We start from the raw sequence: 16,347 nt of genomic DNA, 5'->3' as shown, positions 1-16,347 counted from the left end.
GAGGGGAGAGAGGAGGTGCATAAAGGACGGTGTTATGAGAGGAGGAGAGAGGCGGAGGTTGATGGAGTACCGGCAGTCTCATCTCCTCCAGATGCATCGTGTGCGAGGGGCGTGATGAGCAGGTGTATTTTTAAACGTATTTCCACGGCTACGGGCGTCAGGGGGGGGGGGGGGGGGGGGGGTGTGAGGTGACAGGAATGGTCTCCTTACCCGTTCTGTTCGAGGTCATGACAGGTGTCGCGTGGGTTCCTTGGAGGGGCGCTATTCGACTGCCACTCAGCTGATCGCCGTAATGAGAACCCCCGGTGAAGCCCTAGGGGCGGATCAGAGTGTTAGAGCGGTGGTCAGGTGCCCGCTAATGGAGTGACACAACAGCCTAATTGGCTAGAAAAACCATCAATAGACAACATATTATACATAGCAGAAGTCCTACAGGAACATCAGTCTGTTGCTGTGAAGCCCAGACTGGAACAACACTCGAGCTGCTTTCACACCGCCGGGCCGCGACGCCGCCTCCGTTCATCTCGATGAGGGCGGCCGAGGGGAGGCTGTTACAACCGCCCACGTGAACGCGCACAGATTTTGCCCCCCCGCTCACTTTACCCAAGTTGAAACTTTTGTCGGCAGCCTCCCGGCGGTGATCAGGGCGGTTACCGCCCAGCGGGGTGCAAGCAGCTTTAGACTCAGACACGACGACTGAATCGAAGACATCATTCAAATACATTAGATTGAAAATCCTACCAGATTCCCTATTGTCGTCTGATCCGTCCCACACACACACACGCACGCACTCACGCACGCACACTCACGCACGCACACTCACGCACGCACACACTTTACTAATCACACCATGGGCATTGACACATTCAGGGTCAGTCTCTCTCTATTCCTGTGTGTCTGTCCATTTCTTTCAAACTTGCACACACAAACTGTCACACACACACACACACACACACACACACACACTCACACACACACACACACACACACTCACACACACACACACATGCACACACACACACACACACACACATACTGACCGGATACACACACACACACACACCAGTCCAGGGCCCTGTGTACGGGACGCCAGAGCCGAGGAGGAAGATGTGTAGAGGAAGCCAGCCGTCAGCCCGCGTGGCGCGGCGTGACGTGGTGGTGCGGGGGACGTGGTGGGCGGGTGGGGGCGGGGGCGTGTGCATGCAGGCGGGGAGCGGGCTGGCCCCGCCCACAACGGGCCACATTGTCAGCTCTTTAACCGTTGGCCTGTTCCCAGGTGGGGGGGTGGGGGGGCTCAGGGAACACGATGTGGTTATGATGGATGTGTGTGTGTGTGTGTGTGTGTGTGTGTGTGTGTGTGTGTGTGTCTGTCAGCCCGCTGGCCTGAAGCCACAGCTGTCCAGGGTGCAGCGGCTGGCAGCGAGCCAAGGTCACATGGGGGGGGGGGGGGGGGGGGGGGGGGGGGGGGGTGTTCATCACACCCTCGCAGCCCCCCCCCCCCCGCTTAAACCAGCCCCGAGGAGTCCCCTCCCTCCCCCTGTGAGGTGGACCCCCTTAGACCCCCCACCCCCCCCCCCCAAACCCCACGGTCGGTCGCCTCTCTCTCTAGAGTTTAGAGATATCTCTAATCTCTAGAGACAGATTAGAGATATCTCTGGAGAATTATTGGGACCCGATTTGCCTCCGATCAAACAACCTGCGTAAACGTACAGGTGTAACATAACAACACATTGCGTATATCATTCAAGTCCGTAGCTCTGAAACATGGGCGTGCACGAGGGCGAGCGTGCACGAGAGCGAGCGTGCATGAGGGCCAGCGCGCATAAGGGCCAGCGTGCACATTTCCTTGTCTTATTACATTCCGGTGGAAACAGCGGTCTTCTCGCTGGCAATGTCACCAACACACTGGTGTCTGGACCCCGAGCGAAGACATCTCAAGTGTCCCCGACTCCAACTCAGAGCGGGGGAGGCCTGTGCTGCTGTAGCCTGTAGCCGTGCACCGGGGAAGGGCATGAGACACCAACAAGGTAACGCAGCTCACTGGCTCTCTGACGCTCTGCAGCCGTGATGGAAAGTGACAGGAGACTGACATGAAATGAAATTCATACGAGGCAGAACGGAGCAGAGACACACACATGCCGTGAAGGAGATGTTTACACCCGGCCAGTCGACACGACACATTCACACCCGAGGAGCCCGTCCAATGAACGGCAGCACAGACAGCGAGCGAGACACTGAGGGCTTAGCATTCCTAAAAAACATGCACATCCATCGCCCTTTAGAGTCATTTATAAATATAAAATGGACATTGCTAAATATTATTCTTTATATATATATATATATATATATATATATATATATATATATATATATATATATATATATTTATATATATAATCTATTACATCATGAATTAACTATATCATTAATACAATTAATACAATATTTATAAAGCAAACCATGGAACGATATAAACAGGTGTACCTGTAACAGGCAAGCCCTGGTAAGAGGAGCAGGTTGCGTTGTGTTGCGTTGCGATGTGTTGCTTTGCGTTGCGTTGTGTAGTGTTGTGTTGCGACGTGTTGCGTTGTGTAGTGTTGCGTTGTGTTGCGTTGTGATGCGTTGCGTTGCGTTGTGTAGTGTTGCGTTGCGTTGCGTTGTGTTGTGTAGTGTAGTGCAGTGCAGTGTAGTGTAGTAATAATAATAATAATAATAATACATTTAATTTAGAGGCGCCTTTCAAGACACCCAAGGTCACCTTACAGAGCATATAGCAAAACAGAATAACACTCAAAAGAAGGGGGGGACCTCACTAACCACCACCAATATGTAGCACCCACTTGGGTGATGCACGGCAACCAGTCGGCGCCAGAACGCTCACTACACACCAGCTTGAGGTGGAGAGTTAGGGATGAGGTGGAGAGTGAGGAAAATAGTGTAGTAGTGTAGTGTAGTGTTGCGATGCGTTGTGTTGTGTTGTGTTGGTTGCGATGTGTTGCGTTGCGATGTGTTGCTTCGCGTAGTGTTGCGTTGCGTTGTGTTGCGTTGTGATGCGTTGCGTTGTGTAGTGTAGTGTAGTGTAGTGTAGTGTAGTGTAGTGTTGCGATGCGTTGTGTTGTGTTGGTTGCGATGTGTTGCGTTGCGATGTGTTGTGTTGCGTTGTGTTGCGTTGCGTAGTGCTGCGTTGTGTTGTGTTGTGTTGCGTTGCGTTGCGTTGTGTTGCGTTGTGATGTGTTGTGTTGGTTGCGTTGTGTTGTGTTGTGTTGCGATGCGTTGTGTTGTGTTGTGTTGTGTAGTGTTGCGATGCGTTGTGGTGTGTTGTGTTGTGTAGTGTTGCGATGCGTTGCGTTGTGCTGCGATGTGTTGCGTTGCGTTGTGTTACGATGCGTTGTGTAGTGTTGCGATGCGTTGTGTTGCGATGCGTTGTGTTGTGTTGTGTTGTGTAGTGTTGCGATGCGTTGTGGTGTGCCTCCACAGGCTGTCTCACCCTGGGGGGCTGGTTCTCAGGGCTGGCCGGGCCCCTGGGGGTCCAGGTGGGGGTGCCCCCCTCGTCCATACCTGTACCAGGGGAGAGCAGCGGTCAGTCCAGCCCTCAGACACACAGGAGGACCGGTCCAAATGGAACTTACCGCCACAGAAAGAGAAGCCCCAGTGACTGTACAACTATAGTTAATAAACTAACGTGTATTTCCCTTCCTGACAAATATTCCTCAAAGGTGGGAGTGCTTCAAAGATTTTCGGGCAGTTTTAACGCTCAGCCGACATCATCAGGGATTAGTTTAACAAGGATTCCAAAGAGCTGCGAGCTAGCTGGCAGAAGCAGCAGCTTTCAGAGGATAACGGGTTAATGCTCGTCTATTTGTGAGTTTTGTCCACTAACAAACAACAACTAATGCTAACAACACTGCTACACACAGACTGGCAGTGTCAAAAGGAACCTGTTGAAGGTGTTCTCTCTAAAAGATGGTCGCTCCCATCTTTACTGAGACTCTCCTAGTCCAGTCCCACTCTGAACGCAAAAGAATAAAAACAATATATACCCAATACAAATATTGTGCATATATTATATATATATATATATTTACACAATGTGTTCGTATAGAATATGTTGAAGGCAATAAAGGCATCCTCTTTCACAAATTGTATGATAAAAATAAGGGCATATCAAAATGTGAACACATTTGCTGTTGGCTAATGGCTATGGCTCGGTTATAGAAGTAGAAATTTCAGATTTCATCATTAATCAAAGGGAATGAGCTCCAGCAGCTTGCCTCACACACTTGTTTAAAGTCCAGTATCTTCCTATCACGAGAACTTTTGTTAGGAACATTTGCTAGACGACTAAAAAGTTAAATATTCTTTGAAAGTCTTAAGGAAACACATTCATGTTTAGGCACTATAATTGTTAACATAAACATGCCAATTTCGATGTACTGTAATTCACTGGGTTCTGCCCTGAATTAAAAAGATCAATAAATAAGAATTGGACTTGCATGAAAATGTTTTAATAAAGTTTGACAATGAAGAGTATGCAAAGTGTGTCATGTAAAAAACAAAAGTATAATTTTTATTGACGTAGCAACTACTTTATACACAATTATAGAGTCAACATTATGAATTATGTATGCGAACAGAGAAACCCGGAAAAACTCAAACCCATGGAGCGAAAATCAACAGGCCCATGAAAGGGTGAGAGACGAGTAGCATATAGCTTTATCTTTCTGATAAGCAGAGACGTTGAGGCATAACAATTACTACAATTAAACAGGAGAACTTTAAAGGTTTACAGAATAAAACTATGCAAAATAAGAGATAGGTCCTTCCAGAAGTAAATGTGGAACAGACCTCCTTTGCTCTGTAATCCAGTTTCATTTCATTTCTCTTGCCAACAAAGTGCTTAGTCTGTTGTCGGTCAATGAGAGTCAAATCCTGGAGAGCAGTCTGAATGCCAGCTTTAAGGTTCGGGGATCGACTCCCAAGGTTATCAGCCTCTCTAAAGGCCTCCTGAGCAGGTAAACTCGTACCTGCCCCTTAATGACACGTGTCTGTGGTCTCTGGTAAACACTTTATGAAACTTGAATGATGTAATGTGTGCACAGCACTTCCACTGCAGAGGTAGAATCGAGTTTTATATTCGACCTGGAACTTCAACACAAGAACAGCTTCAAAGACTCTTCATCCCCATTGGATTCAACATCCTATATTTAATTTGTAGATCTATGAATAATGAAATTAATGAAATGGTTTCTGTTCGAATTTCTGGTTTTATCGTATTAAGCAGTAAGGTAAGAGCCTATGATTGCCTAACAGACATGTCTTTGGGTGTCCAACACAAAACAATGAAACAACCATAAATGAATATGGTAGGCAGTGATCACCCTGAGTTCACAAGCTGTCCATAAAACACGGCTTTTAAAGAATGGATCAATACTGATTCATAGTCTTTGTACATACATTGCTCGAGTCATATTTTGAACCAAATTAACATTTGTATAAACGTATTCATAATGAGGAACGTAGTACTTAATGTAGCACTATTGCCACGTTACCAGTTTAGTTTGAATAAACTTATAGTTGAGCCTAAGGAATGTATGCTAACATTTCTAAACATTTTGTTGACCATTTTAATTTTATTCTCAATTTCCAAAATGTTTTGTGTTTTACTTTTCATAGGCCTTGAAGGATCTCTTTGGTTTCACAGACAATGCAAACAACTGAGCGATGTGAATGCATGCAGATCAGCCCCCGAGGAGCAGTAATGCCTGAGTTATGAGCTGTCTCCGCGGCGGCAGACACAGCTTCACACAATGCTCGCACAGCAGTGTTCAGTTAATGTCTTTAGCCTACAGGAAGTAATCAAAGAGGCAGGTAGTAGCAGGCTAGCCACAATATCTATGCATCTTTAGATTTAATTATGTCATTAATCATTTTTTGATGATGACACTCGTTGGACCTCCAGTGATTGGATGATTGGATTACATCAAGGTTGTCCAACTGTATTATGTTTGCCCAAACCAGGCTCAGTTCACGTTTATCGACATGACAATTCCAGGTGGGGAGCTCAGGATTCCTCACCAGTTGTGCAAAGGCATCAACCGGTGATGTTAAATGCGTTAGAATTATTTCAACAAGAAACAATAAAACAGGAAACTCTTCCACAATAATGCCAATGTTTTGAAAGTTGTAACCGTCCCAGACAGAAGGGCACACAGAGTACAGTCACCAGCTTTAGTTAAGGCGTTAGGATACATCCTACCTGCTGCAGTGAACCGACTGCTGCCTAGGCTGGTGCGTCTGTTCCTCCCCCCGCTGACAGGTGGAGAGAACATCTGCAGGATAAGATTTTTGTGAAACACTCGGTAACATGTTAAACGCCTTGTTGGAACCCTTTAACAAAAGGCACCGACCATATAGAGAGACTGTCGATGTGCAAATAATAACACGTCAATAGGACACTAATAATAAAAAAAAAGGTATCTGTTTAATAAAGCAAAAATGCATGAGACACATTGAACGTTTAAAAGTTAAAAGTATAATCCCAGGCGTCCTACCGCACTGAAGTCCAGCAGATCACTTAATTCCTTATCGGTTCCAACAGCGGCGCTCCGCTGCGGGGGATCCATCCTGGAGATCTAGAAGATCTAGAGAGATCTAGAGAGACCAGACCGAGTCATCACTTCTCCATGTGATGACGCACGGAAGCGTTTCAACAAATATGTAGACGATCAAGTGTCGACTTCCAGATCGTTTGATAAACCTTGACTGTTTATCACACTGGTGGTCCCGTTCGACCCCCGCACTACTGATCGTTTCGGCATCACGCAGGCGATGGAGGGGTGTGCACGCGCGCGCGCGCACACACACACACACACACACACACACACACACACACACACACACACACACACACACACACACACACACACACACACACACAGTAGAGGGATGTGCGCGTTCGTGTGAGATGCTGCTTCATCAAGCGGATGAACAATCAGAAGCTCTGACTCGGAGGCAAGAGGCTCCGAGCAGCCTCTAAACCGTTCACTCCTGAGACGAGCCGAGGATGCAGATGTGATGGCTTTCCTTTACATTATCTGCTGAACGTCAACACAGATTGAGAGATGAAGGGATGAGGGTGGAGCAGGGTGATGCACGGTGGTGTTCAGGCTGGTAAGGCGAGGCTCTCACTCACAACACGTTACTTATCATCACTCCTTCATCCACAAGTTCCCTTTAGCTGAGGTAAATTAATACAGAGTTTGAGAGAGAAGTTCCAGCGCCTCAGTGTCCTGTCTCATCCTTCTTAACTCCCAAGTTCTCTCACTCTTCGAAATCTTAGTTAAACTACTGGACGTTGTACCTTTTATCCGAGCAGAGCTCCACTGGGGTTCATCCGCAGGAGTAGAAGCTGGGGTTCGGTGCAAAAGGACTCCACATTAAACCATACAGTGATAAAATCGCGATAAACGCACAGATATCCTCTGTATCTGTGTGTTATGAGTTTCCCTGAGCAGACATTTTTTGCTCCGCGGAAGCCTCAGAACGGCGATTAAATGAGGATCCCTCCGCCGAACCGTCTAGTTCCTCGCCGTGCACAAGATGACCCCAACTGACCCCCAGACACAATTAACGGAGTCCTGTTGAAGTGATGCCTCTATGTCCGGCGCTTGAGAGGTTGATAAATAGCTTAATAATTGTTAAATTCTTTATTTCTCGCAGAACAAATATGTGAACCTGTATGTTGAAAGAGATACATTCACGTGTGTGTGTGTGTGTGTGTGTGTGTGTGTGTGTGTGTGTGTGTGTGTGTGTGTGTGTGTGTGCGTGTGCGTGTGTGTGTGCGTGTGTGTGAATGGGGGTTCATACTCTCATGAACACAAAACACTCCTCTGCTGGTCAGAGAGTGTACAACAGGCGGACTGATGATTTCACGACAATAACAACAATCAAAAGAAAGGCGAAATTAAGAGAATGGGATTATTTTTGTGTCTAATCAATAACACCTAGTAGAACAGTTCTGCATTGGTCTGAGGGCCCCATACCGTGGAAGCAATTGGGAAAAAATCCATTTCCCATAGGAAATTAAAGGGATTCTATAAAATGGTAGGTGCATATCATATTATCCTTGGGTGTGTCTAATTAGTACCACCTAGTAGAAATGTTCTGCATTGGTTTGGGGTGTTTTGGTGCCGATACCTTCGAAGCTATTGAGGAAAAAGCTATTTCCCATTGGAAATTAATTGGAGTGATTGACTGTCCCTTTGTTAAAAGCAAGCAGTCAGTAGCAACTGGGTTTCCCTAGGTTGTCCTCCAAGACTGACTTAAAGGCACCCAGTGCAACTTTCGAGGCTTAAAAATAAACATTCAATTTCTAGTCTTTTTTACACGTAGTAAGTTTCAATAACTCCATACCATTACATACCGACATTCAAGCAGCAAAGATGAGACGTCGTTGTGTGGTGAGAACTGATAGAAAATCGATAACAACAACAATGCCGCCATTTTCTTTATTTTTTGTAACCTACAATAAATAAAGCAGGCTTCCAGTCAATGGAAAAATGGCTTCTCCCCACCGGCGATTGTTGTTGTTTACGATTTTCTATCAGTTCTCACCACACAACGACGTCTCATCTTTGCTCCTTGAATGTCGATATGTAATGGTATGGAGTTATTGAAACTTACTACGTGTAAAAAAGACTAGAAATTGAATCTTTATTTTTCATTGAATGTTTACATAAAGTTGCACTGGGTGCCTTTAAAGTAGGCAGGAACCGCTGATGAACCCGAAATGAATATACGAATATCTGTCTAATATCCAACAACAAACGAACTTCTCCTTAAAGATGCACTCATTGCAAAACGCATCTAGCTGTAGAAACGCTGTAGTACATATTCAAGGCCACTGTGTGTCGCTGGTTCTGTACAAAGAAAGAGAAGAAGACGAGGCGGAGCATGCGCATCAAGCCTGCGCGCTGTATACAGGCCCGCAGGATGCAAGTTTATTTTTTGCAGGGTGGTAGTGGGAAGCTCGTGAATATTCATGAGGGAACTCATCCCTCATTGGCTGGGTCCTGGGACTTGGCTCGCTGGGACGTCAGAGGGCTTGTGAAATCAGAGGGCTTGTGAAAATCACGAACGCAAATAAAGGAAACGTTGTTATAAATCAACACAAATCATTGTATCAATAGTGTGACACATGTTATACAGTAGTTGTTTTTAGACGAGTTAGCATTACGAGCTAACGTTTGTTTTGGCACTTACAGAAAGGTAGCTAGGTGAAAATCAATATTAAAATTAATTTAGCCTTACGCGAAAATATTCTATGGATAGGCCTACAGATTTTATGGCCCTTCTTTCTATAATGTAATTGGTTGTGGGGTGTGGCAGAACCACTATGAACAAATATCAGAAATCATACGGTTTATTCTTATCCATCTACACCTAACCTCCAGCAGCTCCATCTCCTCAAAGTTGACATGGGTCTGGCAAATGTTGCAAGCTTTAATAAATCCTGCCATTATGCTCACTACTTCTAGAAACAGAACAGAATGGAATCTTAATGGAAATATCAAGACATGGATGGACAACAATTAGAAAAAAAATAATAATAAGTTGCCGTAGGTGGGTATCATGTGTCACATTATTGCTAAAATGATTCGTGTTAATTTATAACAACGTTTAATTAATTTGCCGATGCGCTATACATAACGTTATCAAATATAATAAATAAAAAAATGATTTACTACAGTAGCCCAGGCTGTGACACTCCAGGAACCATTTACAACAGGCAAGAAAGGAAGTTATGTTAGAGCGTTTCTATGTTCTACTGTGTTTTAACCTCCTCAGCAGATGGAAGGGGCGCAGGCCTCTGGCTGCCCTCGCTGTACCCCAGTATCTGCGGCAGAGGAGCGTTTTCTGAAACCCAAAGCATGAAACCATCCCAGCTCCCAGGCAGAGACGTAGAGGTGTCTGCGACTCTGTCAGGGTCCTCCCAGTCAAAGCAGGGGTGCCCGGCTCATCAGCCATCTGAGTGGCTGATGAGTGGCTGAGCTCTGGGGAGCCGACTCACTTACTAGACACCCCCGTTCTCCAGGGACGGTTCCCGGCTGGAACTGATCCCTTTTTTGGACTACATTAATCGATTTTAAATAGAGAAGGTTCTAGCTTGCTCATGAATATTCATAAAAAGACACAGAGTGACATGGGTTTAGAGGCGCCAAGTGAGAGAGTGGGAGGGGCTTCTGGAAGAGGGATATCTGTTTCCGTTAATGTTTCGATTATACTAACAAACAAGTATGCATTTTGTAGTACGCAAAAAATATAGCGCGTCCGAATACTCAGTATGCATTCTGTAGTACGGAAGACGTTTCTGAATGCGTACTACCAGAGAATGTGGTACTACCGCCAAAGTAAACCACGGACCAGAGAATGTCTATGCACGGACTTCACTACGCTATCCCACAATGCAACAGGAGTCTAGTAATGAACGAAGAAGAGATGGCTGGCTCGTCACCACCAGAAAGACATTGTAGAAAGCGAAAATATGAATGGGTGTCAATGGAGAGCGGCGGCGGTCAGCCTGGAGGGCGGCGGTCAGCCTGGAGGGCCCGGCGGCGGCGGCGGTCAGCCTGGAGGGCCCGGCGGCGGCGGCGGTCAGCCTGGAGGGCCCGGAGGCGGCGGCGGCGTCCTGGAGGGCCCGGAGGCGGCGGCGGCGTCCTGGAGGGCCCGGCGGCGGCGGCTCCTCATCCAGTAAAGCTAAACTCTTCTCCAGTGCATCATGAACGGGGAGGAATGTCCGGGGTGCAAATAGAACGTGTGTCACATTTCAGAAGAAATGAGGCGACGTTGCGGAGGTCCAGGCGGTTGGCCCGGTGGAGGTCCTGGAGGAGACGGTCCCGGCGGTGGAGGACGGCTGGGGGGTCCGGCGGTGGAGGTCCGAAGGCGGCTCGTGATTAGACCAACCAGCTCCTCATCCATGGAATGTAAGCTCTTTCTCCAGGTCAATCTGATCAACGAGAAACTCAAAGAGCACAGCCATGAACTGGTGGTATCGCCATTTGGGGACTAAACTCTAATGTTTAACTCAAGTAACTGCAGTGTTTCCCCCAGCACTGTGTGGTTAAGGCCGTCTTAACAGCAGGGCCCCGCCTTGACTACCAATGTAGAAAAATTATATATAAAAAAATAATTATGCAATAACAAAGTGCAAAACTCGTAGGGAAAGAAAACATACTTTCCTCAAGTACAAAAAATATAGATAAATAATTTGTCGGTAATACTGTATACTGTTCAAAACAATAGTCGTGCCATAAAGCATTTTGAATGCAATTGAAAAGGCGGTTGTATGTATTATTGCGAACTGAAACCCTCACCGAAGACCCCCCCCCCCCCCCCCCCCCACCTTGACTAAGACATTGTCTGGGGGAAACACTGAACCGGGTTGTATCACTTAGTAGTGAGTACACTAGGGTAGCTGGGTCATCTCCAAATGGTAACTGTTTGCTCCAGCAGGATTGAAGGAGTCACTGGGGATGAAGATCACTGCTCAGGGGCTTACGACCACTCATCTTTCCGGAGAAGGTACATAAATCTACAGCTGATGTGATTAAAGTTCTGCAGTTCAGATCCGCTGATAAATGGTCCCATACCGTATCCACAGCGTCCTCATGGTGCAGGCGGTCAAACCTCCACCTCTTTGAAGAGACCAAGCAGCTTGATGACTGGTTCTTTATACTCAAGACCTCGTCCAGGAGCAGAGGACGGACCTAAGGCCCGCAGCGCAGCCGACTAGAGACTCCATGTGGAACCGGTAAGATACTGGATTGACCATCTTGAAGACATTTTCATTTATTCAACAAGGTTAGTTTTGTTTGGCGGGTATGTTGCTTTGATACTAGGGGCTTCTTCTGTAACAAACTTTCTAGAGAATAAGATCTGACTTCAGCCAATCAGCGGGATGTCCTTGAACAAGAGCCAATGGCTGAAGGGGCTCAAACGCATTCTTTTGACTCGCTCCTCTACTATTGCTGTAATCAAGCTGGATGGCTATTTTGCTCCTTCTACTGACAAAATCAAGTCTGCCACCTGGTGGCTGATGAGGGCGTAGCAACTCGGGGTACATTGGAAACATGATAAGAAGAGCCTGTTTTTGATGGTTGGATCGTACACCTAAATGTTTTTACATCAAAATATCGCCGAACCCCATGTTGGACAATGCTTGTTTTCATCCTTTCTATGTTTAGCTTTGATTTATCCTTACCTTTTCTTGTGACCCATTCCCCTTAGGTTCAATTAAGTTGACCTCTCCTTCAGGCGACTTAAAGGGAGACCAGATGTGCGGCAGCTGGGTGTCATGGTGCAGAGACCCAACGCTGGTAAATATTCACTTCCTCCTTGAACAGACCTAACGCGTCAAACGGCAATTATATAATCCCTCCTGATCTTTATAAAGGTCTGAAGACAAGTCTTTTCTGTGAACATCTCCACTGACTAGTGTGCTCTTAATTAAATTAAAGTTAATTAAATGCAGTAACTCCAATGCACCTGGAGGCTCGTATTGAATTTTTTTGAAACCTGGTTCTCCAGCACTAGGACGGTTGCGGTAAATAAATGCTTGTTTTTTCGCTAATTTAAGTCTATGAAATCAAATGCTGATTGAGACCAGATGGGGCTGTTCCTGCATTTATAGACATTTGATTGCCCTTGACACTGATTCTACTTTTTGCATCAATTTACTTCACAGTACTGAACTACACCAGTGTGTCCTACTCCCATAAACCCTGAGGATCCCTGGATGGCTACACCAGCACATTAATCCACACCCAACATCAACACACAGTGCACACTCTATAGAGCTCGTAAGTCCGCCCCTTGCGGCGGGACCTCGTGAGATCGTAAGATATGACTGGGTTTCAATGGAAAGTAAGTAATTATTTTCTCCATTTTATGTTGCACCACATTTTGGGGGAAGAATGTTTGAATCAATCTTTGTCATTTATTTCTGTACTCCACATCTGTAATCCCAGCTGTTGTATTTTAACACGGTAGCTGGGAACCCTCTTTATAGGGAGCGACTAGAGGGACGAGGCTGGAAGCAAACCTGAGCCTGGATCTTAACCTTCTTTCTAAACCTAATGCCGCAATTTAACCGCAAATAAAGTGAGGCCTAAAGTAACTTGACTCTCTTACCTAAACTTGCTTGCCTAAACTCGCTTGTCTAAACTCGCTTGCATAAAACCTAAACTCGCTTGCATAAAACCTGAACTTGCTTGGCTAAACTCGCGTCGCTTGCCTAATACCTGAACTTGCTTGCCTAAACTCGCTTGCCTAATACCAGAACTCGCTTGCCTAAACTCGCTTGCCTAAACTCGCTTGCCTGAACTCGCTTGCCTGAACTCGCTTGCCTGAACTCGCTTGCCTGAACTCGCTTGCCTGAACTCGCTTGCCTGAACTCGCTTGCCTGAACTCGCTTGCCTGAACTCGCTTGCCTGAACTCGCTTGCCTAAACTCGCTTGCCTAAACTCGCTTGCCTAAACTCGCTTGCCTAAACTCGCTTGCCTAGACTCGCTTGCCTAGACTCGCTTGCCTGTACTCGCTTGGCTGAAGTCGCATGCCTAATACCTGAAGTCGCTTGCCTTAAAACCTAAACTTGCTTGTCCAAACACGTTACACAAAGTTAACCATCCATAATCTTTAACCCAAACCAGACTTGTCCCTGGGTCGCTCCACTTTAATTTAGAAGTTTCTTCTTTTACCTCATCTGCGTTTTGAGTTTCATTCTTTGAGGGCTTGAAGTGCTTTGGAGGATATTTGAACCTTTGTTTGCCGCATCAATAAACATGCTTTATCTTTACCCATTTTGTTGTGGATTGCATTTCTATGTGTAATCCGGCCAAATGTTCAGTGTCCTTACATGTAATGTCTATGGTCTGACGATAATCTGACCTCTTCATGAAGCAGAATGTGTGTTAATGTTGTCCCGTGAGCTCCAGGCTCTCTGTGGGCCTGTCAACGTCTCTTTAGCAAAAGGTTGGAGAGTGAAATTCATTTTTGTGCCATTTTCATGTGTTCCTGAGTATTTCAGACCTGTGGAGTTTCACATGAGACCTTAATTGGAACTTTTCTTTTTCTGCCTGCATACGTAATGCCTAGATTAGTAGGGTGATCACTGTTGATCCCAATATTGATCATTAACCACCTCATTCTTTGGGATTACAAATCATGTAATTTATGAGCATATTTGCAAATGCCTCCAAATATCAGATTGTGTAAAAACGAATGAAATGTAACCTGCTTGATTTAAAGAAAATAAAACATCCAAATATTATAAACCTGTTTTGTGTTGCTCTCTTACCATGTGGAAATGAGCAGATAGATATGTTTAGCTCTGATTTGCTGCCTCCTTTTGGTATGGTGCTGGGATTTGTTTAATATACTATTATCATTTCCAGGATAAGTTAATAACCTAGTATAGCCTACCCGGAAAAGAAGGGATATGATGGCCAGGGCAGGCTGTTTCGGTGTAAGTGAAATCCGCGAGCTGCTGATCATGTGAGAGAAGGTTATGTAGTCACATTAAAAAATACCTTGAAAGATGGTAGGCCTACGATCTACGAGAGACGCAGAGGAACCTTCCTTATGAGGCTTTTGTCGGGATAAAAAACAAGTGCTCAGCAAAATGAACAATAAGTTGAAGTTTTTGCACTTGTAAATAATTAATTTTGTTTGTAGCCTTTACTCAGACGTGAGCTCATTCTTGCATGCGGGTGTCCGGCTTGGCAGTGTAAAAAGGCCTATACATCATCCTGCCCAACAATATGGGCAGGATCTAGACCAAGCTCTCCTAATCGGGTCAGCAATAGCCGGGTTTCAATGCCCAGAATCTGAGTTTGAATGCTACTGAATGAATGGAATGTTGCATTTTTTGTTTTACATCATAGATTCTAAATTGCGCACCAATCAATGAAACCTTATGCGGAATCAGATAGTCCGCTCTTTGCTGCACATTAAGATAAATGTAGTTGTCACACAAGCTATTTTTGTAATTATTTCAGGGGGGAAAATGCCTTGAAAAAATGTAGTAGTGCGTTCAGGATAAGGACTAATGTAGCATATGTCAGCCTAGGCCTAATCAATTGTGTTTTAATATCTTTAGCATTCATATTATTGCAGTCTAATCTTTTCGTAGGCTATTCTGTTGATGGCCTTGATGGGGAGATATTTTAACGCTTTTTAACCCCATTTTCCTGCATCATTCCTGCGTCACCCCCTCCTACGGAGCCCATTTCAGCACCGTGTCAGTAGACGGTTACAATCCTACGAACGTCGTGAGTGCAGTGAGTGAACGCGCGTTCGAAGCGCTCCAAAGAAATTTACGATGGCTTGCAAGATCCATCGTGAGAATGATCGTACGAGCATCGTTATCGGGAAACGGAGCCCTGATGCCCATGATCCTCTGTTGGTGCTTACATTGATAGATAGATTTTGGCTCTTATTATGAATATTCATGACATGCAAACATCTCGCCTCTGCTAGGCTAACAGCACTGTCCGTAACACACGCACGCACAAACACAGGACAGGAACACACACACACGGCCTTTAAGGTCTGCATGTCTACGTCCCCACCACTCTGGTACAACATGGCGATCTCTCTGCTCCATTGTCGGTCTTGTCCATGCCTGTCGCAGGGAGCGTGATGTCAAATATATATCTCAATATATTTTTGGATGGGTTGAAAATCTGCTAAAATGATGTCTAAATCGTATCGGCCTAATAAATGAGATTAACACATTTAATCTTCAACTATATCAGTGCACCTGACAGGAGACTAATAATGCTTGTATAATGTTCTGATTCATATAATGAAAGAATAGATTAGATACAGTACATGACTGTACTGCATTACGGTACAGAGCATTATGCTGGGTCCAGTCACAGCCTGAGATCTGTTGTGACCCATACGAGCAGGCTGCTGAAGCATTTTGCCTTCATAGCATCAGATTTTGGTCAGGTAGGCATAAGTGTAGAGTTCTGGTTCTGTTCAAGTTATTAAAGATATTTGAAAATATATGCTATTACAATGCAGGTTTACTGAAGGTGTTATAAAGCCGTTTAAAGGATAATGACGGTTTGATAGATAAGACTGCCACCTGTTGGATAAAATAAAGGAATCCTCTCACTTTGTGTGTGTCTGTATGTATGTATGTATGTATGTATGTATGTATGTATGTATGTATGTATGTATGTATGTATGTATGTATGTATGTATGGATGGATGGATGGATGGATGTATGTATGTATGTATGTATGTATGTAGGCCTATGTATGTGTATATAATATCTAAATA

General features: G+C 45.2%; 2 protein-coding genes and 1 long non-coding RNA gene across 6 annotated transcripts in view; 1 reads left to right on the top strand and 2 right to left on the bottom strand.

The window, feature by feature from the left end:
- The window catches only part of tcf12 (transcription factor 12), a 38,166-nt gene extending 37,611 nt beyond the window's left edge, over positions 1–555 (bottom strand). Inside the window, exon 1 of the mRNA XM_060071251.1 lies at positions 211–555. Coding sequence (XP_059927234.1) covers positions 211–229 — 19 coding nt within the window. The 5' untranslated portion in view covers positions 230–555. The remainder of the gene's footprint in view (positions 1–210) is intronic.
- On the bottom strand, positions 277–7,598 carry LOC132472371 (transcription factor 12-like). The gene is made up of 6 exons (XM_060071978.1): positions 6,552–7,598; positions 6,257–6,329; positions 3,348–3,558; positions 1,084–1,266; positions 495–548; positions 277–313 (listed from the first exon to the last, which is right to left on the bottom strand). The coding sequence occupies exons 1-6, from the start codon at positions 6,621–6,623 to the stop codon at positions 277–279; spliced, it is 630 nt and encodes a 209-aa protein (XP_059927961.1). The 5' UTR covers positions 6,624–7,598.
- Positions 7,599–10,627: 3,029 nt separating this feature from the next.
- On the top strand, positions 10,628–14,330 carry LOC132471943 (uncharacterized). Of its 4 annotated transcripts, none has more exons than XR_009528949.1 (5): positions 10,628–10,749; positions 10,830–10,982; positions 11,512–11,809; positions 12,286–12,374; positions 12,743–14,330. It is a non-coding gene; the product is annotated as an uncharacterized LOC132471943 (long non-coding RNA). The 4 variants fall into 4 exon arrangements; XR_009528947.1 differs by having other exon boundaries at positions 10,654–10,982; positions 11,512–11,580; positions 11,660–11,809; XR_009528946.1 differs by having other exon boundaries at positions 10,653–10,982.
- The last annotated feature ends 2,017 nt before the right edge of the window (positions 14,331–16,347 follow it).

Source organism: Gadus macrocephalus, chromosome 14, assembly GCF_031168955.1.
Source record: "Gadus macrocephalus chromosome 14, ASM3116895v1".
Taxonomy (NCBI): Eukaryota; Metazoa; Chordata; class Actinopteri; order Gadiformes; family Gadidae; genus Gadus; species Gadus macrocephalus.
Note: the sequence above shows the minus strand (reverse complement) of the source record. Positions and strands in the feature narration are given on the sequence as shown.

Excerpts from the sequence above, each read along its gene's own strand:
- LOC132472371 (XM_060071978.1), bottom strand. The coding sequence starts at position 6,623 with ATGGATCCCCCGCAGCGGAGCGCCGCTGTTGGAACCGATAAGGAATTA. Across the intron at positions 3,559-6,256 it reads CAGTCGGTTCACTGCAGCAG|GTATGGACGAGGGGGGCACC; the intron begins GTAGGATGTATC and ends CCCCTGGTACAG. Across the intron at positions 1,267-3,347 it reads GCAACACATCGCAGCACAAC|GCCAACGGTTAAAGAGCTGA; the intron begins GCAACGCATCGC and ends ACCTGGGAACAG.